Below are 25,000 nucleotides of genomic sequence, written 5' to 3' on the forward strand. Positions count from 1 at the left end.
ATATCTCATTATATCTGGTCTTGCCTCTCCGTTTACAACATGCCCCATATATCTCATTATATCTGGTCTTGCCTATCTATCCTCAACATGCCCCATATATCTCATTATATCTGGTCTTGCCTCTCTATCCTCAACATGCCCCATATATCTCATTATATCTGGTCTTGCCTCTCTATCCTCAACATGCCCCATATATCTCATTATATCTGGTCTTGCCTCTCTATCCTCAACATGCCCCATATATCTCATTATATCTGGTCTTGCCTCTCTATCCTCAACATGCCCCATATATCTCGTTATATCTGGTCTTGCCTCTCTATCCTCAACATGCCCCATATATCTCATTATATCTGGTCTTTGCCTCTCTATCCTCAACATGCCCCATATATCTCATTATATCTGGTCTTGCCTCTCTATCCTCAACATGCCCCATATATCTCATTATATCTGGTCTTGCCTCTCTATCCTCAACATGCCCCATATATCTCATTATATCTGGTCTTGCCTCTCTATCCTCAACATGCCCCATATATCTCATTATATCTGGTCTTGCCTCTCTGTACATTTCAAGCTCCTTTTTTGAGGACCGCAAAAAATCAATGGTTCTGAACCCCGCTCTTTGACAACCCAGCAGAGTACCATAGCATCCACATGCTCCCGTCTGCTGCTTGGAACATGAGGCTTCCAATTGCCTCTTAATGTCTTCAATCACTAGTAGGGTTGTTTCTCTGGTCCTTGACTCAGGTGCAAAATGTTCCCCAAGGCCTACCTTGGGGAACAAGGGTGTTGGGTAGCCTAAAGTGGGGAAGGAAGAGGAGGGAAGGACAGAGGGATAGAGAGAGGGAGGGAAGGAAAGAGGGAGGGAAGGGATAGAGGGATAGAGAGAGGGAGGGATAAGAGAGGGAGGGAAGGATAGAGGGGATAGAGAGAGGGAGGGAAGGAAAGAGGGAGGGAAGGATAGAGGGATAGAGGGAGGGAGGGAAGGAAAGAGGGAGGGAAGGAAGGATAGAGGGATAGAGGGAGGGAAGGAAAGAGGGAGGAAAGGATAGAGGGATAGAGGGAGGGAGGGAAGGAAAGAGGGAGGGAAGGAAAGAGGGATAGAGGGAGGGGGGAGGAAAGAGGGAGGGAATGATAGAGGAATAGAGGGAGGGGGGGAGGAAAGAGGGAGGGAATGATAGAGGAATAGAGGGAGGGGGAGAAGGAGGGAAGGAAGGATAGAGGGATAGAGGGATAGAGGGAGGGAGGGAAGGAAAGAGGGAGGGAAGGAAGGAAGGACAGAGGGATAGAGAGAGGGAGGGAAGGATAGAGGAATAGAGGGAGGGAGGGAGGGAAGGAAAGAGGGAGGTAATGATAGAGGAATAGAGGGGGGGGGAAAGAGGGAGGGAAGGAAGGATAGAGGGAGGGAAGGATAGAGGGAGGGAGGGAGGGAAGGATAGAGGGAGGGAGGGAAGGAAAGAGGGAGGGAGGGAAGGATAGAGGGATAGAGGGAGGGAGGGAAGGAAAGAGGAAGGGAAGGATAGAGGGATAGAGGGAGGGAGGGAAGGAAAGAGGGAGGGAGGGGAGGGATAGAGGGAGGGAAGTATAGAGGAATAGAGGGAGGGGGGAATGAAAGAGGGAGGGAAGGAAGGATAGAGGGAGGGAAGGATAGAGGAATAGAGGGAGGGGGGAAGGAAAGAGGGAGGGAAGGAAGGATAGAGGGAGGGAGGGATAGAGTGATAGAGGGAGGGAAGGATAGAGGGATAGAGGGAGGGAGGGAAGGATAGAGGGATAGAGGGAGGGAGGGAAGGATAGAGGGATAGAGGGAGGGAGGGAAGGAAAGAGGGAGGGAAGGATAGAGGGATAGAGGGAGGGAGGGAAGGAAAGAGGAGGGAAGGATAGAGGGATAGAGGGAGGGAGGGAAGGAAAGAGGGAGGGAAGGATAGAGGGAGGGAGGGAGGGAAGGAAAGAGGGAGGGAAGGAAAGAGGGAGGGAAGGATAGAGGAATAGCGGGAGGGGGAAGGAAAGAGGGAGGGAAAGAAGGATAGAGGGAGGGAAGGATAGAGGGATAGAGGGAGGGAAGGATAGAGGGATAGAGGGAGGGAGGGAAGGAAAAAGGGATAGAGGGATAGAGAGAGGGAGGGAAGGAAAGAGAGAGGGATAGAGGGATAGAGGGAGGGAAGGAAAGAGTTAATGTATAAGAGAGAGAGGGTTAGCAAATTTAAACATTTAAAGGAAACCTGTTGGAGGTATTTAAAAACCTGTTGGAGGTATTAAAAAAACCTGTTGGAGGTATTAAAAAAACCTGTTGGAGGTATTAAAAAGCCTGTTGGAGTTATTAAAAAAACCTGTTGGAGGTATTAAAAAAGCCTGTTGGAGGTATTAAAAAAACCTGTTGGAGGTATTAAAAAAGCCTGTTGGAGGTATTAAAAAAGCCTGTTGGAGGTATTAAAAAACCTGTTGGAGATATTAAAAAAACCTGTTGGAGGTATTAAAAAAACCTGTTGGAGGTATTAAAAAAACCTGTTGGAGATACAAAAAAAACATTGCTGATTTATTAGATACAAAGGATACAAAGGCACATAGCTAAAATGAGACTCAATTGACAGAGCTGTATCTCCTCAAGATACACAGTCCTTCATTATGATTAATACTCAGTATGTCATTATGTATAATACTTCACAGTACCTCATGATGTATAATGATACACAGTACTTAATGATGTATAATGATACACAGTACTTAATGAGGTATAATGATACACAGTTATTATTGATGTATAATGATACACAGTACCTCATGATGTATAATGATATACAGTACTTAATGAGGTATAATGATACACAGTACTTAATGATGTATAATGATACACAGTACTTAATGATGTATAATGATACACAGTACTTAATGATGTATAATGATACACAGTACTTAATGATGTATAATGATACACAGTACTTAATGATGTATAATGACACACAGTACTTAATGATGTATAATGATACACAGTACCTCATGATGTATAATGATATACAGTACTTAATGAGGTATAATGATACACAGTACTTAATGGTGTATAATGATACACAGTGTTTAATCATGTATAATGATACACAGTACTTAATGATGTATAATGATACACAGTACTTCATGATGTAACATGTACCATATGGGTCATGTGGAGGAAAGCTCAGCCCCAACTCATCTTTCACTAATAATACACTAGTGCTACATGCAAAATCAGAAATCATTCTGTCAACCATCAGACTGTCTGAATCCCAGAACAGGAACTAAGTAGTACACTGGGCACGAGGAGGTCTGATCTCTCACTGCAGAAATTCGGCTGTTTATTCTTTGTGGTTAAAACAAAAACAACTCAAAAGGGTTAAGTTTAGGTCTTCATTATGAGTGGTTATTAAGGTTAGGGCTATGGTTTGGGGAAGACTTCAAACAAAATCATTCAAAACGATGTGCAGTTTCCATGAAGTGCCATCAAGTAGCCTCCCTGCTTGCTAAAGAATGTGAACTGCTGTGGTGAAAACCAAGGAAGGCAAATATCGACGTCCTCAGGACCTTTTCACACATCCAGAATCGACAGCTCTTTCTTGTGACCAGCCTGCTTAGATGAGCCAAGTGGAAGGGGATTGTGTGTTTTTGCAATGCACCATGGGCGATAAAGGATAGTGGGTTGGGTTGATCAGACCCTGGCTTTGTCCCAAATATAACTATATTACCTATACAGGGCTCAACATTTGAGGAGATCCCTATGCACCCTGGTCAGAAGTAGTGCACTGTAAAGGGAAAGGGGTGCCAATGGGGAAACATCACCTGTCTGGGATGACAGGTTCAACTGGAAGAGGTTAGATGAAGAGGGGATGATAAAGGTGTGGTAGTAGGAAGAGATGGAGGGAGGAAGAGATGGAGGGAGGAAGATATGGAGGGAGGAAGAGATGGAGGAGGGAGAGATGGAGGGAGGAGGAGATGGAGGGAGGAAGAGATGGAGGGAGGAAGAGATGGAGGGAGGAAGAGATGGAGGGAGGAGAGATGGAGGGAGGAAGAGATGGAGGAGGAAGAGATGGAGGGAGGAAGAGATGGAGGGAGGAAGAGATGGAGGGAGGAGAGATGGAGGGAGGAAGAGATGGAGGGAGGAAGAGATGGAGGGAGGAAGAGATAGAGGGAGGAAGAGATGGAGGGAGGAAGAGATAGAGGGAGGAAGAGATGGAGGAAAGATGGAGGGAGGAAGAGATGGAGGGAGGAAGAGATGGAGGGAGGAAGAGATGGAGGGAGGAGAGATGGAGGGAGGAAGAGATGGAGGGAGGAAGAGATGGAGGGAGAAGAGATGAGGGAGGAAGAGATGGAGGAAAGATGGAGGGAGGAAGAGATGGAGGGAGGAAGAGATGGAGGGAGGAAGAGATGGAGGGAGGAAGAGATGGAGGGAGGAGATAGAGGGAGGAAAGATGAAGGGAGGAAGAGATGTAGGGAGGAAGAGATGGAGGGAGGAAGAGATGGAGGGAGGAAGAGATGGAGGGAGGAAGAGATGGAGGGAGGAGAGATGAAGGGAGGAAGAGATGGAGGGAGGAAGAGATGGAGGGAGGAGAGATGGAGGGAGGAAGAGATGGAGGGAGAAAGAGATGGAGGGAGGAAGAGATGGAGGAAAGATGAAGGGAGGAAGAGATGGAGGGAGGAAGAGATGGAGGGAGGAAGAGATGGAGGGAGGAAGAGATGGATGGAGGAGATAGAGGGAGGAAAGATGAAGGGAGGAAGAGATGGAGGAAAGATGAAGGGAGGAAGAGATGGAGGGAGGAAGAGATGGAGGGAGGAAGAGATGGAGGGAGGAAGAGATGGAGGGAGGAAGATATGGAGGAAGAGATGGAGGGAGGAGAGATGGAAGGAAGAGATGGAGGGAGGAGAGATGGAGGAAGAGATGGAGGGAGGAGATAGAGGGAGGAAAGATGAAGAGAGGAAAGATGGGGGGAGGAGAGATGGAGGGAGGAGATATGGAAGGAGGAGAGACTCAGATCAGATAGGACCCACTGGTGGGATTGTTGTCTTTGTCTGAGGAGCTACGGGACATGGACGTGACACACACACACACACACACACACACACACACACACACACACACACACACACACACACACCACACACACACACACACACACACACACACACACACACACACACAGTTCCATAATGGAGCCATACATGTTGGTGACATACGGGCCTGTCTCTTACTCTGTCTGCAGGACGCCCCTCATCGCGGCCGGGGTGATCGGTGCTCTGTTTGTCATCGTCATCGTGGCGCTGAGCGTGGCGGTCTACGTGCGCCGTAAGAGCATCAAGAAGAAGAGGGCTCTGCGCCGCTTCCTGGAGACAGAGGTAAGGGGGTCAAGGGTCATCCAGGGTTCATTGTGACTCAACCAATCAGCTCAGGGAATTAGACATTACATTACTATACTGGTGCAGGGTTAGAGTGGATATGATGTGAAGGATTTCACAGCATGTACTCAATGTATTTCTGAAAAGGATACGATCTCTGTAAAACCCTGACATGGTGTTGAACAAGATACAGTACACCTTGTGCTGCACATGTACACATCATAGTGCACTGTGTCAAAATGGAGTCTTCCAAACTGTTAACTCCACACCTTAGCTTGCTAAACCCTGGACAGAATATTCAACTGACCCATAAAGTATACAACTACCTCAACATGATGTGTTCTCCATGTAACCCAAAAACACAAATATGGTCATAAATGCATTTAACGGTCATTCTGATTTTAATGCCCGCTATAGGAGCACCCTACTACGGCCCTCTTTCACTCAGGGCCGTCCTGGGTGCTTTATGGACTGTTTGACAAGTGCTGGAGGAGGAAATAGAGCCGTGCACCTGGTGATTGAAACCGTGCATGGTAACCCAAAAACACAAATATGGTCATAAATGCATTTAACGGTCATTCTGATTTTAATGCCCGCTATAGGAGCACCCTACTACGGCCCTCTTTCACTCAGGGCCGTCCTGGGTGCTTTATGGACTGTTTGACAAGTGCTGGAGGAGGAAATAGAGCCGTGCACCTGGTGATTGAAACCGTGCATCTGGTAACCCAAAAACACAAATATGGTCATAAATGCATTTAACGGTCATTCTGATTTTAATGCCCGCTATAGGAGCACCCTACTACGGCCCTCTTTCACTCAGGGCCGTCCTGGGTGCTTTATGGACTGTTTGACAAGTGCTGGAGGAGGAAATAGAGCCGTGCACCTGGTGATTGAAACCGTGCACCTGGTGATTGAAAACGTGCATCTGGTAACCCAAAAATTCAAATATGGTCCTAAATGCATTTAAGGGTCATTCTGATATTAATGCCCGCTATGGAAACACCCTACTACGGCCCTCTCTCTGTCGGGGGCGACCTGAGTGCATTATGGACACTTTGAAATTTCACGATGGATACTGATTGCTATACAAGCGGTAACCCAAAAACACAAATATGGTCATAAATGCATTTAACGGTCATTCTGATTTTAATGCCCGCTATAGGAGCACCCTACTACGGCCCTCTTTCACTCAGGGCCGTCCTGGGTGCTTTATGGACTGTTTGACAAGTGCTGGAGGAGGAAATAGAGCCGTGCACCTGGTGATTGAAACCGTGCATCTGGTAACCCAAAAACACAAAATATGGTCATAAATGCATTTAACGGTCATTCTGATTTTAATGCCCGCTATAGGAGCACCCTACTACGGCCCTCTTTCACTCAGGGCCGTCCTGGGTGCTTTATGGACTGTTTGACAAGTGCTGGAGGAGGAAATAGAGCCGTGCACCTGGTGATTGAAACCGTGCACCTGGTGATTGAAAACGTGCATCTGGTAACCCAAAAATTCAAATATGGTCCTAAATGCATTTAAGGGTCATTCTGATATTAATGCCCGCTATGGAAACACCCTACTACGGCCCTCTCTCTGTCGGGGGCGACCTGAGTGCATTATGGACACTTTGAAATTTCACGATGGATACTGATTGCTATACAAGCGGTAACCCAAAAACACAAATATGGTCATAAATGCATTTAACGGTCATTCTGATTTTAATGCCCGCTATAGGAGCACCCTACTACGGCCCTCTTTCACTCAGGGCCGTCCTGGGTGCTTTATGGACTGTTTGACAAGTGCTGGAGGAGGAAATAGAGCCGTGCACCTGGTGATTGAAACCGTGCATCTGGTAACCCAAAAACACAAATATGGTCATAAATGCATTTAACGGTCATTCTGATTTTAATGCCCGCTATAGGAGCACCCTACTACGGCCCTCTTTCACTCAGGGCCGTCCTGGGTGCTTTATGGACTGTTTGACAAGTGCTGGAGGAGGAAATAGAGCCGTGCACCTGGTGATTGAAACCGTGCATCTGGTAACCCAAAAACACAAATATGGTCATAAATGCATTTAACGGTCATTCTGATTTTAATGCCCGCTATAGGAGCACCCTACTACGGCCCTCTTTCACTCAGGGCCGTCCTGGGTGCTTTATGGACTGTTTGACAAGTGCTGGAGGAGGAAATAGAGCCGTGCACCTGGTGATTGAAACCGTGCACCTGGTGATTGAAAACGTGCATCTGGTAACCCAAAAATTCAAATATGGTCCTAAATGCATTTAAGGGTCATTCTGATATTAATGCCCGCTATGGAAACACCCTACTACGGCCCTCTCTCTGTCGGGGGCGACCTGAGTGCATTATGGACACTTTGAAATTTCACGATGGATACTGATTGCTATACAAGCGGTAACCCAAAAACACAAATATGGTCATAAATGCATTTAACGGTCATTCTGATTTTAATGCCCGCTATAGGAGCACCCTACTACGGCCCTCTTTCACTCAGGGCCGTCCTGGGTGCTTTATGGACTGTTTGACAAGTGCTGGAGGAGGAAATAGAGCCGTGCACCTGGTGATTGAAACCGTGCATCTGGTAACCCAAAAACACAATATGGTCATAAATGCATTTAACGGTCATTCTGATTTTAATGCCCGCTATAGGAGCACCCTACTACGGCCCTCTTTCACTCAGGGCCGTCCTGGGTGCTTTATGGACTGTTTGACAAGTGCTGGGAGGAAATAGAGCCGTGCACCTGGTGATTGAAACCGTGCACCTGGTGATTGAAAACGTGCATCTGGTAACCCAAAAATTCAAATATGGTCCTAAATGCATTTAAGGGTCATTCTGATATTAATGCCCGCTATGGAAACACCCTACTACGGCCCTCTCTCTGTCGGGGGCGACCTGAGTGCATTATGGACACTTTGAAATTTCACGATGGATACTGATTGCTATACAAGCGGTAACCCAAAAACACAAATATGGTCATAAATGCATTTAACGGTCATTCTGATTTTAATGCCCGCTATAGGAGCACCCTACTACGGCCCTCTTTCACTCAGGGCCGTCCTGGGTGCTTTATGGACTGTTTGACAAGTGCTGGAGGAGGAAATAGAGCCGTGCACCTGGTGATTGAAACCGTGCATCTGGTAACCCAAAAAACAAATATGGTCATAAATGCATTTAACGGTCATTCTGATTTTAATGCCCGCTATAGGAGCACCCTACTACGGCCCTCTTTCACTCAGGGCCGTCCTGGGTGCTTTATGGACTGTTTGACAAGTGCTGGAGGAGGAAATAGAGCCGTGCACCTGGTGATTGAAACCGTGCACCTGGTGATTGAAAACGTGCATCTGGTAACCCAAAATTCAAATATGGTCCTAAATGCATTTAAGGGTCATTCTGATATTAATGCCCGCTATGGAAACACCCTACTACGGCCCTCTCTCTGTCGGGGGCGACCTGAGTGCATTATGGACACTTTGAAATTTCACGATGGATACTGATTGCTATACAAGCGGTAACCCAAAAACACAAATATGGTCATAAATGCATTTAACGGTCATTCTGATTTTAATGCCCGCTATAGGAGCACCCTACTACGGCCCTCTTTCACTCAGGGCCGTCCTGGGTGCTTTATGGACTGTTTGACAAGTGCTGGAGGAGGAAATAGAGCCGTGCACCTGGTGATTGAAACCGTGCACCTGGTGATTGAAACGTGCATCTGGTAACCCAAAAATTCAAATATGGTCCTAAATGCATTTAAGGGTCATTCTGATATTAATGCCCGCTATGGAAACACCCTACTACGGCCCTCTCTCTGTCGGGGGCGACCTGAGTGCATTATGGACACTTTGAAATTTCACGATGGATACTGATTGCTATACAAGCGGTAACCCAAAAACACAAATATGGTCATAAATGCATTTAACGGTCATTCTGATTTTAATGCCCGCTATAGGAGCACCCTACTACGGCCCTCTTTCACTCAGGGCCGTCCTGGGTGCTTTATGGACTGTTTGACAAGTGCTGGAGGAGGAAATAGAGCCGTGCACCTGGTGATTGAAACCGTGCATCTGGTAACCCAAAAACACAAATATGGTCATAAATGCATTTAACGGTCATTCTGATTTTAATGCCCGCTATAGGAGCACCCTACTACGGCCCTCTTTCACTCAGGGCCGTCCTGGGTGCTTTATGGACTGTTTGACAAGTGCTGGAGGAGGAAATAGAGCCGTGCACCTGGTGATTGAAACCGTGCATCTGGTAACCCAAAAAACAAATATGGTCATAAATGCATTTAACGGTCATTCTGATTTTAATGCCCGCTATAGGAGCACCCTACTACGGCCCTCTTTCACTCAGGGCCGTCCTGGTGCTTTATGGACTGTTTGACAAGTGCTGGAGGAGGAAATAGAGCCGTGCACCTGGTGATTGAAACCGTGCACCTGGTGATTGAAAACGTGCATCTGGTAACCCAAAAATTCAAATATGGTCCTAAATGCATTTAAGGGTCATTCTGATATTAATGCCCGCTATGGAAACACCCTACTACGGCCCTCTCTCTCGGGGGCGACCTGAGTGCATTATGGACACTTTGTGGTTGTAGAATTTAACAGCTCTTTTCTGGATTTTGATAATTAGTGGGTATCGGCCTAATTCTGCTCTGCATGCATTATTTGGTGTTCTACGTTGTACACGGAGGATATTTTTGCAGAATTCTGCGTGCAGAGTCTCAATTTGGTGTTTGTCCCATTTTGTGAAGTCTTGGTTGGTGAGTGGACCCCAGACCTCACAACCATAAAGGGCAATGGGCTCTATGACTGATTCAAGTATTTTTAGCCAGATCCTAATTGGTATGTTGAAATTGAAGTTTCTTTTGATGGCATAGAATGCCCTTCTTGCCTTGTCTCTCAGATCGTTCACAGCTTTGTGGAAGTTACCTGTGGTGCTGATGTTTAGGCCAAGGTATGTATAGTTTTTTGTGTGCTCTAGGGCAACCGTGTCTAGATGGAATTTGTATTTGTGGTCCTGGTGACTGGACCTTTTTTGGAACACCATTATTTTGGTCTTACTGAGATTTACTGTCAGGGCCCAGGTCTGACAGAATCTGTGCATAAGATCTAGGTGCTGCTGTAGGCCCTCCTTGGTTGGTGACAGAAGCACCAGATCATCAGCAAACAGCAGACATTTGACTTCGGATTCTAGCAGGGGGAGGCCGGGTGCTGCAGACTTTTCTAGTGCCCTCGCCAATTCGTTGATATATATGTTGAAGAGGGTGGGGCTTAAGCTGCATCCCTGTCTAACCCCACGACCCTGTGTGAAGAAATGTGTGTGTTTTTTGCCAATTTTAACCGCACACTTGTTGTTTGTGTACATGGATTTTATAATGTCGTATGTTTTACCCCCAACACCACTTTCCATCAGTTTGTATAGCAGACCCTCATGCCAGATTGAGTCGAAGGCTTTTTTGAAATCAACAAAGCATGAGAAGAATTTGCCTTTGTTTTGGTTTGTTTGATTGTCAATTAGGGTGTGCAGGGTGAATACATGGTCTGTTGTACGGTAATTTGGTAAAAAGCCAATTTGACATTTGCTCAGTACATTGTTTTCATTGAGGAAATGTACGAGTCTGCTGTTAATAATAATGCAGAGGATTTTCCCAAGGTTACTGTTGACACATATTCCACGGTAGTTATTGGGGTCAAATTTGTCTCCACTTTTGTGGATTGGGGTGATCAGTCCTTGGTTCCAAATATTGGGGAGGATGCCAGAGCTAAGTATGATGTTAAAGAGTTTTAGTATAGCCAATTGGAATTTGTTGTCTGTATATTTGATCATTTCATTGAGGATACCATCAACACCACAGGCCTTTTTGGGTTGGAGGGTTTTTATTTTGTCCTGTAACTCTTTCAATGTAATTGGAGAATCCAGTGGGTTCTGGTAGTCTTTAATAGTTGATTCTAAGATCTGTGTTTGATCATGTATATGTTTTTGCTCTTTATTCTTTGTTATAGAGCCAAAAAGATTGGAGAAGTGGTTTACCCATACATCTCCATTTTGGATAGATAATTCTTCGTGTTGTTGTTTGTTTAGTGTTTTCCAATTTTCCCAGAAGTGGTTAGAGTCTATGGATTCTTCAATTGCATTGAGCTGATTTCTGACATGCTGTTCCTTCTTTTTCCGTAGTGTATTTCTGTATTGTTTTAGTGATTCACCATAGTGAAGGCGTAGACTCAGGTTTTCCGGGTCTCTATGTTTTTGGTTGGACAGGTTTCTCAATTTCTTTCTTAGATTTTTGCATTCTTCATCAAACCATTTGTCATTATTGTTATCTCTCTCTCTCTCTCTCTCTATCTCATCTCTCTCTCTATCTCATCTCTCTATCTCATCTCTCTCTCTATCTCCTCTCTCTATCTCCTCTCTCTCTATCTCATCTCTCTATCTCCTCTCTCTCTATCTCCTCTCTCTCTATCTCCTCTCTCTCTATCTCCTCTCTCTCTATCTCCTCTCTCTATCTCATCTCTCTCTCTATCTCATCTCTCTATCTTATCTCTCTCTCTCTCTCTCTCTCTCTCTATCTCATCTCTCTATATATCTCCTATATCTCCTATCTCTCTATATATTCTGCCACTGTGTCTCTGTTTAGGGCCAAATAGCATTCTAGTTTGCTCAGTTTTATACGTATTATAAGTTTGCTCAGAAAATATAAGGTCTAAGGCTTTTTGAAGACAAAAATTGCTTGTCTCTGAGTCTGCTACCAAGGCCTTTCCCAGATTACTCTTTGACCCCTGACCCCTGATTTGAACATTGACTCCTTGTCTGTCTGCTGGAGCAACACTAATAGGTTTAGTTGTCCCGCTGTGCTTGCTCTGTGGGCTCCACCTCCCCTTCTCCTCTGTTCAGAGCCAAGGAGCCATTTCAGCACCACATGCTAGAGTAGCCCAGTGGACAGCTCCCTTACTTGATATCAAGTCAGGCATTAGATGTTCAGTCCCAGGGCATCAGACAGCCCCTCACTGTTCTAGACTCCTAGTCCTTGTTTATGTCCAGGTTTACTGGGAATCATCTTTCTTTCATGATTTTCTATTATTCTCTCTCTCTCTCTCTCTCTCTCTCTCTCTCTCTCTCTCTCTCTCTCTCTCTCTCTCATTCCCTCTCCCTCTCTCTCTCGTTCTCTCGTTCTTCATTCTCTCGTTCTCTCTCTCTCTCTCTCTCTCTCTCTCTCTCTCTCTCTCTCTCTCTCTCTCTCTTGTTCCCTGTCCCTCTCCCTCTCTCTCTCGTTCTCTCTCGTTCTCTCTCGTTCTCTCCCTCTCCCTCTCTCTCTCGTTCTCTCTCTCGTTCTCTCTCTCTCTCGTTCTCTCTCTCTCTCTCTCGCTCTCTTTCTCTTTCTCTCTCTATTCCCCCCCCTCTTTCTCTCTTTCAGTCAATGCTATTGGCTCACTTCCACTAGCAATAGCTCAGGGCTTACATGCTAGATCACACACATTATAATGACTCTGAATGATGCTGGGTGTGTGTAGTGTGTCATTGCAAAGCCGTGGGCAATGTCATGGACCCCAGTGAACGTCTCAGTAATCCTGCTTTTATATCCTACTGAATATACACTGCTCAAAAAAATAAAGGGAACACTAAAATAACACATCCTATATCTGAATGAATGAAATATTCTTATTAAATACTTTTTTTCTTTACATAGTTGAATGTGCTGACAACAAAATCACACACAAATTATCAATGGAAATCAAATTTATCAACCCATGGAGGTCTGGATTTGGAGTCACACTCAAAATTAAAGTGGAAAACCCACACTACAGGCTGATCCAACTTTGATGTAATGTGCTTAAAACAAGTCAAAATGAGGCTCAGAAGTGTGTGTGGCCTCCATGTGCCTGTATGACCTCCCTACAACACCTGGGTATGCTCCTGATGAGGTGGCGGATGGTCTCCTGGACTAAAGCATCCGCCAACTCCTGGACAGTCTGTGGTGCAACGTAAAACAAGTCAAAATGAGGCTCAGAAGTGTGTGTGGCCTCCATGTGCCTGTATGACCTCCCTACAACACCTGGGTATGCTCCTGATGAGGTGGCGGATGGTCTCCTGGACTAAAGCATCCGCCAACTCCTGGACAGTCTGTGGTGCAACGTGGCGTTGGTGCATGGAGCGAGACATGATGTCCCAGATGTGCTCAATTGGATTCAGGTCTGGGGAACGGGCGGGCCAGTCCATAGCATCAATACCTTTCCTCTTGCAGGAACTGCTGACACACTCCAGCCACATGAGGTCTAGCATTGTCTTGCATTAGGAGGAACCCAGGGCCAACCGCACCAGCATATGGTCTCACAAGGGGTCTGAGGATGTCATCTCGGTACCTAATGGCAGTCAGGCTACCTCTGGCGAGCACATGGAGGGCTGTGCTCCCCCCAAAGAAATGCCACCCCACACCATGACTGACCCCACCGCCAAACCGGTCATGCTGGAGGATGTTGCAGGCAGCAGAACATTCTCCATGGCGTCTCCAGACTCTGTCACGTCTGTCACATGCTCAGTGTGAACCTGCTTTCATCTGTGAAGAGCACAGGGAGCCAGTGGCGAATTTGCCAATCTTGGTGTTCTCTGGCAAATGCCAAACGTCCTGCACGGTGTTGGGCTGTAAGCACAACCCCCACTTGTGGACATCGGGCCCTCATACCACCCTCATGGAGTCTGTTTCTGACCGTTTGAGCAGACACATGCACATTTGTGGCCTGCTGGAGGTCATTTTGCAGGGCTCTGGCAGTGCTCCTCCTTGCACAAAGGCGGAGGTAGCGGTCCTGCTGCTGGGTTGTTGCCCTCCTACAGCCTCCTCCACGTCTCCTGATGTACTGGCCTGTCTCCTGGTAGCGCCTCCATGCTCTGGACACTACGCTGACAGACACAGCAAACCTTCTTGCCACAGCTCGCTTTGATGTGCCATCCTGGATGAGCTGCACTACCTGCACTACCACTACCTATGCTACCACTAGAGTGAAAGCACCGCCAGCAATCAAAAGTGACCTAAACATCAGCCAGGAAGCATAGGAACTGAGAAGTAGTCTGTGGTCACCACCTGCAGAACCACGCCTTTATTGGGGGTGTCTTGCTAATTGCCTATAATTTTCACCTGTTCCATTTGCATGTGAAATTGATTGTCAATCAGTGTTGCTTCCTAAGTGGACAGTTTGATTTCACAGAAGTGTGATTGACTTGGAGTTACATTGTGTGTTTAAGTGTTCCCTTTATTTTTCTGAGCAGTGTATATATACAAATATAACACTGAAGTATGGTCTCAGTAAACAGACACACACACAGTGAACATAGACACACACACAGGAACATAGAGACACACAGGAACAGAGAGACACACAGGAACAGAGAGACACACAGGAACATAGAGAGACACAGGAACATAGAGACACACAGGAACATAGAGACACACAGGAACATAGAGACACACAGGAACATAGAGCACAGCGAACAGAGACACACACACACAGCGAACAGAGAGAGACACACACACAGCGAACAGAGATAGACAAAGACAGTGAACAGAGAGAGACACACACAGTGAACAGAGAGAGAGACACACACAGTGAACAGAGAGGACACACACAGTGAACAGAGAGAGAGACACACACAGTGAACAGAGAGACACACACAGTGAACAGAGAGACACACACACAGCGAACAGAGAGAGAGGACACACACAGTGAACAGAAAGAGAGACACACACAGTGAACAGAGAGAGACACACACAGTGAACAGAGAGAGACACACACAGTGAACAGAGAGACACACACAGTGAACAGAGAGAGACACACACAGTGAAGTGAGAGAGAGACACACACAGTGAACAGAGAGACACACACAGTGAACAGAGAGACACACACAGTGAACAGAGAGAGACACACACAGTGAACAGAGAGAGACACACACAGTGAACAGAGAGGACACACACACACACAGCGAACAGAGAGACACACACACACACAGCGAACAGAGAGACACACACACACACAGCGAACAGAGAGACACACACAAACAGCGAACAGAGAGACACACACACACACTGACTGACAGATATATGGTCTCATTATGGTGTTTGATGACCGATGCTGAGCTGGTTGATTATGTCGGTGATAAACCTATATGAGGGGCCCTGATAGGCTGATTGGCTCATTAAGATATGTATTGATTGGACAGCTGATGGAGGTATTGACCATGTGTGTGTGTGCCTCCCGGTATGTGTGTGTGTGCGTTTGTATGTGTATGTGTGTGTGTGTGTGTGTGTTCCAGTTGGTGGAGCCCCTGACCCCTAGCGGTACGGCCCCCCAACCAGGCCCAGCTTCGTATCCTCAAAGAGACAGAGCTAAAGAGGGTTAAGATCCTCGGCTCGGGAGCCTTCGGCACCGTCCACAAGGTACGCTTGATTGTGCCTCTGTTTGTGAGTGTGCCTCTGTTTGTGATTGTGCCTCTGTTTGTGAGTGTGCCTCTGTTTGTGATTGTGCCTCTGTTTGTGAGTGTGCCTCTGTTTGTGATTGTGCCTCTGTTTGTGAGTGTGCCTCTGTTTGTGAGTGTGCCTCTGTTTGTGAGTGTGCCTCTGTTTGTGAGTGTGCCTCTGTTTGTGATTGTGCCTCTGTTTGTGAGTGTGCCTCTGTTTGTGATTGTGCCTCTGTTTGTGAGTGTGCCTCTGTTTGTGATTGTGCCTCTGTTTGTGATTGTGACTCTGTTTGTGATTGTGCCTCTGTTTGTGATTGTGCCTCTGTTTGTGAGTGTGCCTCTGTTTGTGATTGGGCCTCTGTTTGTGATTGTGCCTCTGTTTGTGATTGTGCCTCTGTTTGTGAGTGTGCCTCTGTTTGTGATTGTGCCTTTCCTTATTTTGCCTGTAATTATTTTTGGTTCATGGTTCTGTCCTGATATGATGGATGACAGTGTGACTGTCTGTAATACTGTGTATGACTGTGTGTAATACTGTGTATGACTGTGTGTAATACTGTGTATGACTGTGTGTAATACTGTGTAATACTGTTTATGACTGTGTGTAATACTGTGTGTAATACTGTGTATGACTGTGTGTAATACTGTGTATGACTGTGTGTAATACTGTGTATGACTGTGTGTAATACTGTGTATGACTGTGTGTAATACTGTGTATGACTGTGTGTAATACTGTGTATGACTGTGTGTAATACTGTGTATGACTGTGTGTAATACTGTGTATGACTGTGTGTAATACTGTGTATGACTGTGTGTAATACTGTGTATGACTGTGTGTAATACTGTGTGTGTAATACTGTGTATGACTGTGTGTAATATTGTGTAATACTGTGTATGACTGTGTGTAATACTGTGTGTAATACTGTGTGTAATACTGTGTATGACTGTGTGTAATACTGTGTATGACTGTGTGTAATACTGTGTGTAATACTGTGTATGACTGTGTGTAATACTGTGTGTAATACTGTGTATGACTGTGTATGACTGTGTGTAATACTGTGTATGACTGTGTGTAATACTGTGTATGACTGTGTATGACTGTGTGTAATACTGTGTATGACTGTGTGTAATACTGTGTATGACTGTGTATAATAATGTGTATGACTGTGTGTAATACTTTGTATGACTGTGGGTAATACTGTGTATGACTGTGTGTAATACTGTGTATGACTGTGTGTAATACTGTGTATGACTGTGTGTAATACTGTGTATGACTGTGTGTAATACTGTGTATGACTGTGTGTAATACTGTGTATGACTGTGTATGACTGTGTGTAATACTGTGTATGACTGTGTATGACTGTGTGTAATACTGTGTATGACTGTGTGTAATACTGTGTATGACTGTGTGTAATACTGTGTATGACTGTGTGTAATACTGTGTATGAATGTGTGTAATACTGTGTATGACTGTGTGTAATACTGTGTATGACTGTGTGTAATACTGTGTATGACTGTGTGTAATACTGTGTATGACTGTGTGTAATACTGTGTAATACTGTGTATGACTGTGTGTAATACTGTGTGTAATGCTGTGTATGACTGTGTGTAATACTGTGTATGACTGTGTGTAATACTGTGTGTAATACTGTGTATGACTGTGTTTAATACTGTGTCTAATTCTGTGTATGACTGTGTATGACTGTGTGTAATACTGTGTATGACTGTGTGTAATACTGTGTATGACTGTGTGTAATACTGTGTATGACTGTGTATGACTGTGTGTAATACTGTGTATGACTGTGTGTAATACTGTGTATGACTGTGTATAATAATGTGTATGACTGTGTGTAATACTTTGTATGACTGTGGGTAATACTGTGTATGACTGTGTGTAATACTGTGTATGACTGTGTGTAATACTGTGTATGACTGTGTGTAATACTGTGTATGACTGTGTGTAATACTGTGTATGACTGTGTAATACTGTGTATGACTGTGTGTAATACTGTGTATGACTGTGTATGACTGTGTGTACTACTGTGTATGACTGTGTGTAATACTGTGTATGACTGTGTGTAATACTGTGTATGACTGTGTGTAATACTGTGTATGACTGTGTGTAATACTGTGTATGACTGTGTGTAATACTGTGTATGACTGTGTGTAATACTGTGTATGACTTTGTGTAATACTGTGTATGACTGTGTGTAATACTGTGTATGACTGTGTGTAATACTGTGTGTGTAATACTGTGTATGACTGTGTGTAATATTGTGTAATACTGTGTATGACTGTGTGTAATACTGTGTGTAATACTGTGTGTAATACTGTGTATGACTGTGTGTAATACTGTGTATGACTGTGTGTAATACTGTGTGTAATACTGTGTATGACTGTGTGTAATACTGTGTGTAATAATGTGTATGACTGTGTATGACTGTGTGTAATACTGTGTATGACTGTGTGTAATACTGTGTATGACTGTGTATGACTGTGTGTAATACTGTGTATGACTGTGTGTAATACTGTGTATGACTGTGTATAATAATGTGTATGACTGTGTGTAATACTTTGTATGACTGTGGGTAATACTGTGTATGACTGTGTGTAATACTGTGTATGACTGTGTGTAATACTGTGTATGACTGTATGTAATACTGTGTATGACTGTGTGTAATACTGTGTATGACTGTGTGAAATACTGTGTATGACTGTGTGTAATACTGTGTATGACTGTGTATGACTGTGTGTAATACTGTGTATGACTGTGTATGACTGTGTGTAATACTGTGTATGACTGTGTGTAATACTGTGTATGACTGTGTGTAATACTGTGTATGACTGTGTGTAATACTGTGTATGAATGTGTGTAATACTGTGTATGACTGTGTGTAATACTGTGTATGACTGTGTGTAATACTGTGTATGACTGTGTGTAATACTGTGTATGACTGTGTGTAATACTGTGTAATACTGTGTATGACTGTGTGTAATACTGTGTGTAATGCTGTGTAATACTGTGTGTAATACTGTGTATGACTGTGTTTAATACTGTGTGTAATTCTGTGTATGACTGTGTATGACTGTGTGTAATACTGTGTATGACTGTGTGTAATACTGTGTATGACTGTGTGTAATACTGTGTATGACTGTGTATGACTGTGTGTAATACTGTGTATGACTGTGTGTAATACTTTGTATGACTGTGGGTAATACTGTGTATGACTGTGTGTAATACTGTGTATGACTGTGTGTAATACTGTGTATGACTGTGTGTAATACTGTGTATGACTGTGTGTAATACTGTGTATGACTGTGTATGACTGTGTGTAATACTGTGTATGACTGTGTATGACTGTGTGTAATACTGTGTATGACTGTGTGTAATACTGTGTATGACTGTGTGTAATACTGTGTATGACTGTGTGTAATACTGTGTATGACTGTGTGTAATACTGTGTATGACTGTGTGTAATACTGTGTATGACTGTGTGTAATACTGTGTATGACGTTGTGTAATACTGTGTATGACTGTGTGTAATTCTGTGTATGACTGTGTGTAATACTGTGTATGAACTGTGTATGACTGTGTGTAATACTGTGTATGACTGTGTGTAATACTGTGTATGACTGTGTATGACTGTGTGTAATACTGTGTATGACTGTGTGTAATACTGTGTATGACTGTGTGTAATACTGTGTAATACTGTGTATGACTGTGTGTAATACTGTGTGTAATGCTGTGTATGACTGTGTGTAATACTGTGTATGACTGTGTGTAATACTGTGTATGACTGTGTGTAATACTGTGTGTAATACTGTGTATGACTGTGTTTAATACTGTGTGTAATTCTGTGTATGACTGTGTATGACTGTGTGTAATACTGTGTATGACTGTGTGTAATACTGTGTATGACTGTGTGTAATACTGTGTATGACTGTGTATGACTGTGTGTAATACTGTGTATGACTGTGTGTAATACTGTGTATGACTGTATATAATAATGTGTATGACTGGTGTAATACTTTGTAATGACTGTGGGTAATACTGTGTATGACTGTGTGTAATACTGTGTATGACTGGTGTGTAATACTGTTGTATGAGACTGTGTGTAATACTGTGTATGACTGTGTGTAATACTGTGTAATACTGTGTATACTGTGGTGTATACTGTGTGTAATGCTGTGTATGACTGTGTGTAATACTGTGTATGACTGTGTGTAATACTGTGTGTAATACTGTGTATGACTGTGTTTAATACTGTGTCTAATTCTGTGTATGACTGTGTATGACTGTGTGTAATACTGTGTATGACTGTGTGGTATACTGTGTATGACTGTGTGTAATACTGTGTATGACTGTGTCATGACTGTGTGTAATACTGTGTATGACTGTGTGTAACTACTGTGTATGACTGTATATATAATGTGTATGACGTGTGTAATAATGTGTATGACTGTGTGTAATCTTGTATGACTGTGGGTAATACTGTGTATGACGGTGTGTATACTGTGTATGACTGTGTGTAATACTGTGTATGACTGTGAATACGTATGTGACTGTGTGTAATACTGTGTATGACTGTGTGTAATACTGTGTATGACTGTGTATGACTGTGTGTAATGACTGTGTATGACTGTGTGTAATACTGTGTATGACTGTGTGTAATACTGTGTATGACTGTGTGTAATACTGTGTATGACTGTGTGTAATACTGTGTATGACTTGTGTAATACTGTGTATGACTGTGTGTAATACTGTGTATGACTGTGTGTAATACTGTGTGTGTAATACTGTTGTATGGCTGTGTGTAATATTGTGTAATACTGTGTATGACTGTGTGTAATACTGGTGTGTCATACTGTGTGTAATACTGTGTGTAATACTGTGTATGACTGTGTATGACTGTGTGTAATACTGTGTATGACTGTGTGTAATACTGTGTATGACTGTGTATGACTGTGTGTAATACTGTGTATGACTGTGTGTAATACTGTGTATGACTGTGTATAAATAATGTGTATGACTGTGTGGTAATACTTTGTATGACTGTGGGTAATACTGTGTATGACTGTGTGTATACTGTGTATGACTGTGTGGTAATACTGGTGTATGACTGTGTGTAATACTGTGTATGACTGTGTGTAATACTGTGGTATGACTGTGTATGACTGTGTTAATAGCTGTGTATGACTGTGTATGACTGTGTGTAATACTGTGTATGACTGTGTGTAATACTGTGTATGACTGTGTGTAATACTGTGTATGACTGTGTGTAATACTGTGTATGAATGTGTGTAATACTGTGTATGACTGTGTGTAATACTGTGTATGACTGTGTGTAATACTGTGTATGACTGTGTGTAATACTGTGTATGACTGTGTGTAATACTGTGTAATACTGTGTATGACTGTGTGTAATACTGTGTGTAATGCTGTGTATGACTGTGTGTAATACTGTGTATGACTGTGTGTAATACTGTGTGTAATACTGTGTATGACTGTGTTTAATACTGTGTGTAATTCTGCGTATGACTGTGTATGACTGTGTGTAATACTGTGTATGACTGTGTGTAATACTGTGTATGACTGTGTGTAATACTGTGTATGACTGTGTATGACTGTGTGTAATACTGTGTATGACTGTGTGTAATACTGTGTATGACTGTGTATAATAATGTGTATGACTGTGTGTAATACTTTGTATGACTGTGGGTAATACTGTGTATGACTGTGTGTAATACTGTGTATGACTGTGTGTAATACTGTGTATGACTGTGTGTAATACTGTGTATGACTGTGTGTAATACTGTGTATGACTGTGTAATACTGTGTATGACTGTGTGTAATACTGTGTATGACTGTGTATGACTGTGTGTAATACTGTGTATGACTGTGTGTAATACTGTGTATGACTGTGTGTAATACTGTGTATGACTGTGTGTAATACTGTGTATGACTGTGTGTAATACTGTGTATGACTGTGTGTAATACTGTGTATGACTTTGTGTAATACTGTGTATGACTGTGTGTAATACTGTGTATGACTGTGTGTAATACTGTGTGTGTAATACTGTGTATGACTGTGTGTAATATTGTGTAATACTGTGTATGACTGTGTGTAATACTGTGTGTAATACTGTGTGTAATACTGTGTATGACTGTGTGTAATACTGTGTATGACTGTGTGTAATACTGTGTGTAATACTGTGTATGACTGTGTGTAATACTGTGTATGACTGTGTATGACTGTGTGTAATACTGTGTATGACTGTGTGTAATACTGTGTATGACTGTGTATAATAATGTGTATGACTGTGTGTAATACTTTGTATGGCTGTGGGTAATACTGTGTATGACTGTGTGTAATACTGTGTATGACTGTGTGTAATACTGTGTATGACTGTGTGTAATACTGTGTATGACTGTGTGTAATACTGTGTATGACTGTGTGTAATACTGTGTATGACTGTGTGTAATACTGTGTATGACTGTTTATGACTGTGTGTAATACTGTGTATGACTGTGTGTAATACTGTGTATGACTGTGTGTAATACTGTGTATGACTGTGTGTAATACTGTGTATGAATGTGTGTAATACTGTGTATGACTGTGTGTAATACTGTGTATGACTGTGTGTAATACTGTGTATGACTGTGTGTAATACTGTGTATGACTGTGTGTAATACTGTGTATGACTGTGTGTAATACTGTGTAATACTGTGTATGACTGTGTGTAATACTGTGTGTAATGCTGTGTATGACTGTGTGTAATACTGTGTATGACTGTGTGTAATACTGTGTGTATGACTGTGTTTAATACTGTGTGTAATTCTGTGTATGACTGTGTATGACTGTGTGTAATACTGTGTATGACTGTGTGTAATACTGTGTATGACTGTGTGTAATACTGTGTATGACTGTGTATGACTGTGTGTAATACTGTGTATGACTGTGTGTAATACTGTGTATGACTGTGTATAATAAAGTGTATGACTGTGTGTAATACTTTGTATGACTGTGGGTAATACTGTGTATGACTGTGTGTAATACTGTGTATGACTGTGTGTAATACTGTGTATGACTGTGTGTAATACTGTGTATGACTGTGTGTAATACTGTGTATGACTGTGTGTAATACTGTGTATGACTGTGTGTAATACTGTTGTATGACTGTGTATGACTGTGTGTAATACTGTGTATGACTGTGTACTGTGTGTAATACTGTGTATGACTGTGTGTAAATACTGTGTATGACTGTGTGTAATACTGTGTATGACTGTGTGTAATACTGTGTATGACTGTGTGTAATACTGTGTATGACTGTGTGTAATACTGTGTATGACTTTGTGTAATACTGTGTATGACTGTGTGTAATACTGTGTATGACTGTGTGTAATACTGTGTATGACTGTGTATGACTGTGTGTAATACTGTGTATGACTGTGTATGACTGTGTGTAATACTGTGTATGACTGTGTGTAATACTGTGTATGACTGTCTTCTTTCATTATTTCTGACATTGCTTCTATTCTCTGAGATTGTGGGAAGGGTTTACGTGTCTCCTTTCAGTGTGTCAAAGTGCCTGTGTATTTCAGGGTATCTGGGTCCCAGAGGGAGAGACAGTAAAGATCCCAGTGGCCATAAAGATCCTGAACGAGGCTACGGGGCCCAAAGCAAACGTGGAGTTCATGGACGTGAGTATTACACCACAGCTGTGTGTGTGTGTGTGTGCGTGTATTACACACATATAATATTGTCTTCTCTGAGGTATTAGTTGAGCTCATTCCATCTTCTGAAACCTCAGTCTAGTCAGGTTGATCAGTTCACCCAGAAACTCCTCCCCCCCTGCTTAATGCCTGGCATGTAGTCTAATGCCCAGGTCTGTTCACATCACCAGGTGTTTATATGGCATACAGCCTTGTCTGGATCACTGGGTAGAGGGTATGCAGGGAAGAGGACAGAGGGGAGAGGAGGTAGAAGCCCTTGACTTGCCTTTGAGCCAAGCCTGGGTTGGGGGTCGGATAGAGGATGGGGTAGGATAGAGGATGGGGTAGGATAGAGGATGGGGTGGGATAGAGGATGGGGTAGGATAAAGGATGGGGTAGGATAAAGGATGGGGTAGGATAGAGGATGGGGTGGGATAAAGGATGGGGTGGGATAGAGGATGGGGTAGGATAGAGGATGGGGTGGGATAGAGGATGGGGTGGGATAGAGGATGGGGTAGGATAAAGGATGGGGTAGGATAGAGGATGGGGTGGGATAAAGGATGGGGTGGGATAGAGGATGGGGTAGGATAGAGGATGGGGTTTGGGGTTGGATAGAGGATAGGGTAGGATAGAGGATGGGGTGGGATAGAGGATGGGGTAGGATAGAGGATGGGGTAGGATAGAGGATGGGGTGGGATAGAGGATGGGGTAGGATAGAGGATGGGGTAGGATAGAGGATGGGGTAAGATAGAGGATGGGGTAGGATAGAGGATGGGGTGGGATAGAGGATGGGGTAGGATAGAGGATGGGGTTTGGGGTTGGATAGAGGATAGGGTAGGGGTAGAGGATGGGGTATGGAATCGAGGATGGGGTAGGGGTTAGAGGATGGGGTAGGGTTAGGGTTAGAGGATGGGGTAGGGTTAGAGGATGGGGTAGGGTTAGAGGTTGGGGTAGGGTTAGAGGATGGGTTAGAGGTTGGGGTAGGGATTATAGGATGGGGTAGAGAATAGAGGATGGGGTAGGGATTATAGGATGGGGTAGGGGTTAGAGTATGGGGTAGGATTAGAGGATGGGGTAGGGTTAGAGGATGGGGTAGGGTTAGAGGATGGGGTAGGGTTAGAGGTTGGGGTAGGGTTAGAGGATAGGTTAGAGGTTGGGGTATGGATTATAGGATGGGGTAGAGAATAGAGGATGGGGTAGGGATTATAGGATGGGGTAGGGGTTAGAGAATGGGGTAGGATTAGAGGATGGGGTAGGGTTAGAGGATGGGGTAGGATTAGAAGGATGGGGTAGGGTTAGAGGATGGGTAGGGTTAGAGGATGGGGTAGGGTTAGAGGATGGGATAGGGTTAGAGGTTTGGGTAGGGTTAGAGGATGGGTTAGAGGTTGGGGTAGGGATTATAGGATGGGGTAGAGAATAGAGGATGGGGTAGGGTTAGAGGATGGGGTAGGGTTAGAGGTTGGGGTAGGGTTAGAGGATG

At 43.8% G+C, this 25,000-nt stretch overlaps 1 protein-coding gene across 1 annotated transcript in view; it reads left to right on the forward strand.

Annotated features, from left to right (window-relative positions):
- Nucleotides 1–25,000, forward strand: part of LOC109886997 (receptor tyrosine-protein kinase erbB-4-like) — a 503,341-nt gene that overhangs the window by 423,433 nt on the left and 54,908 nt on the right. The window contains 4 exon segments of the mRNA XM_031813320.1: nt 5,223–5,355; nt 15,666–15,698; nt 15,700–15,789; nt 23,410–23,508. Coding sequence (XP_031669180.1) covers nt 5,223–5,355; nt 15,666–15,698; nt 15,700–15,789; nt 23,410–23,508 — 355 coding nt within the window.

This window comes from Oncorhynchus kisutch, unplaced genomic scaffold (assembly GCF_002021735.2).
Source record: "Oncorhynchus kisutch isolate 150728-3 unplaced genomic scaffold, Okis_V2 Okis05a-Okis16b_hom, whole genome shotgun sequence".
NCBI classification, from domain to species: Eukaryota; Metazoa; Chordata; class Actinopteri; order Salmoniformes; family Salmonidae; genus Oncorhynchus; species Oncorhynchus kisutch.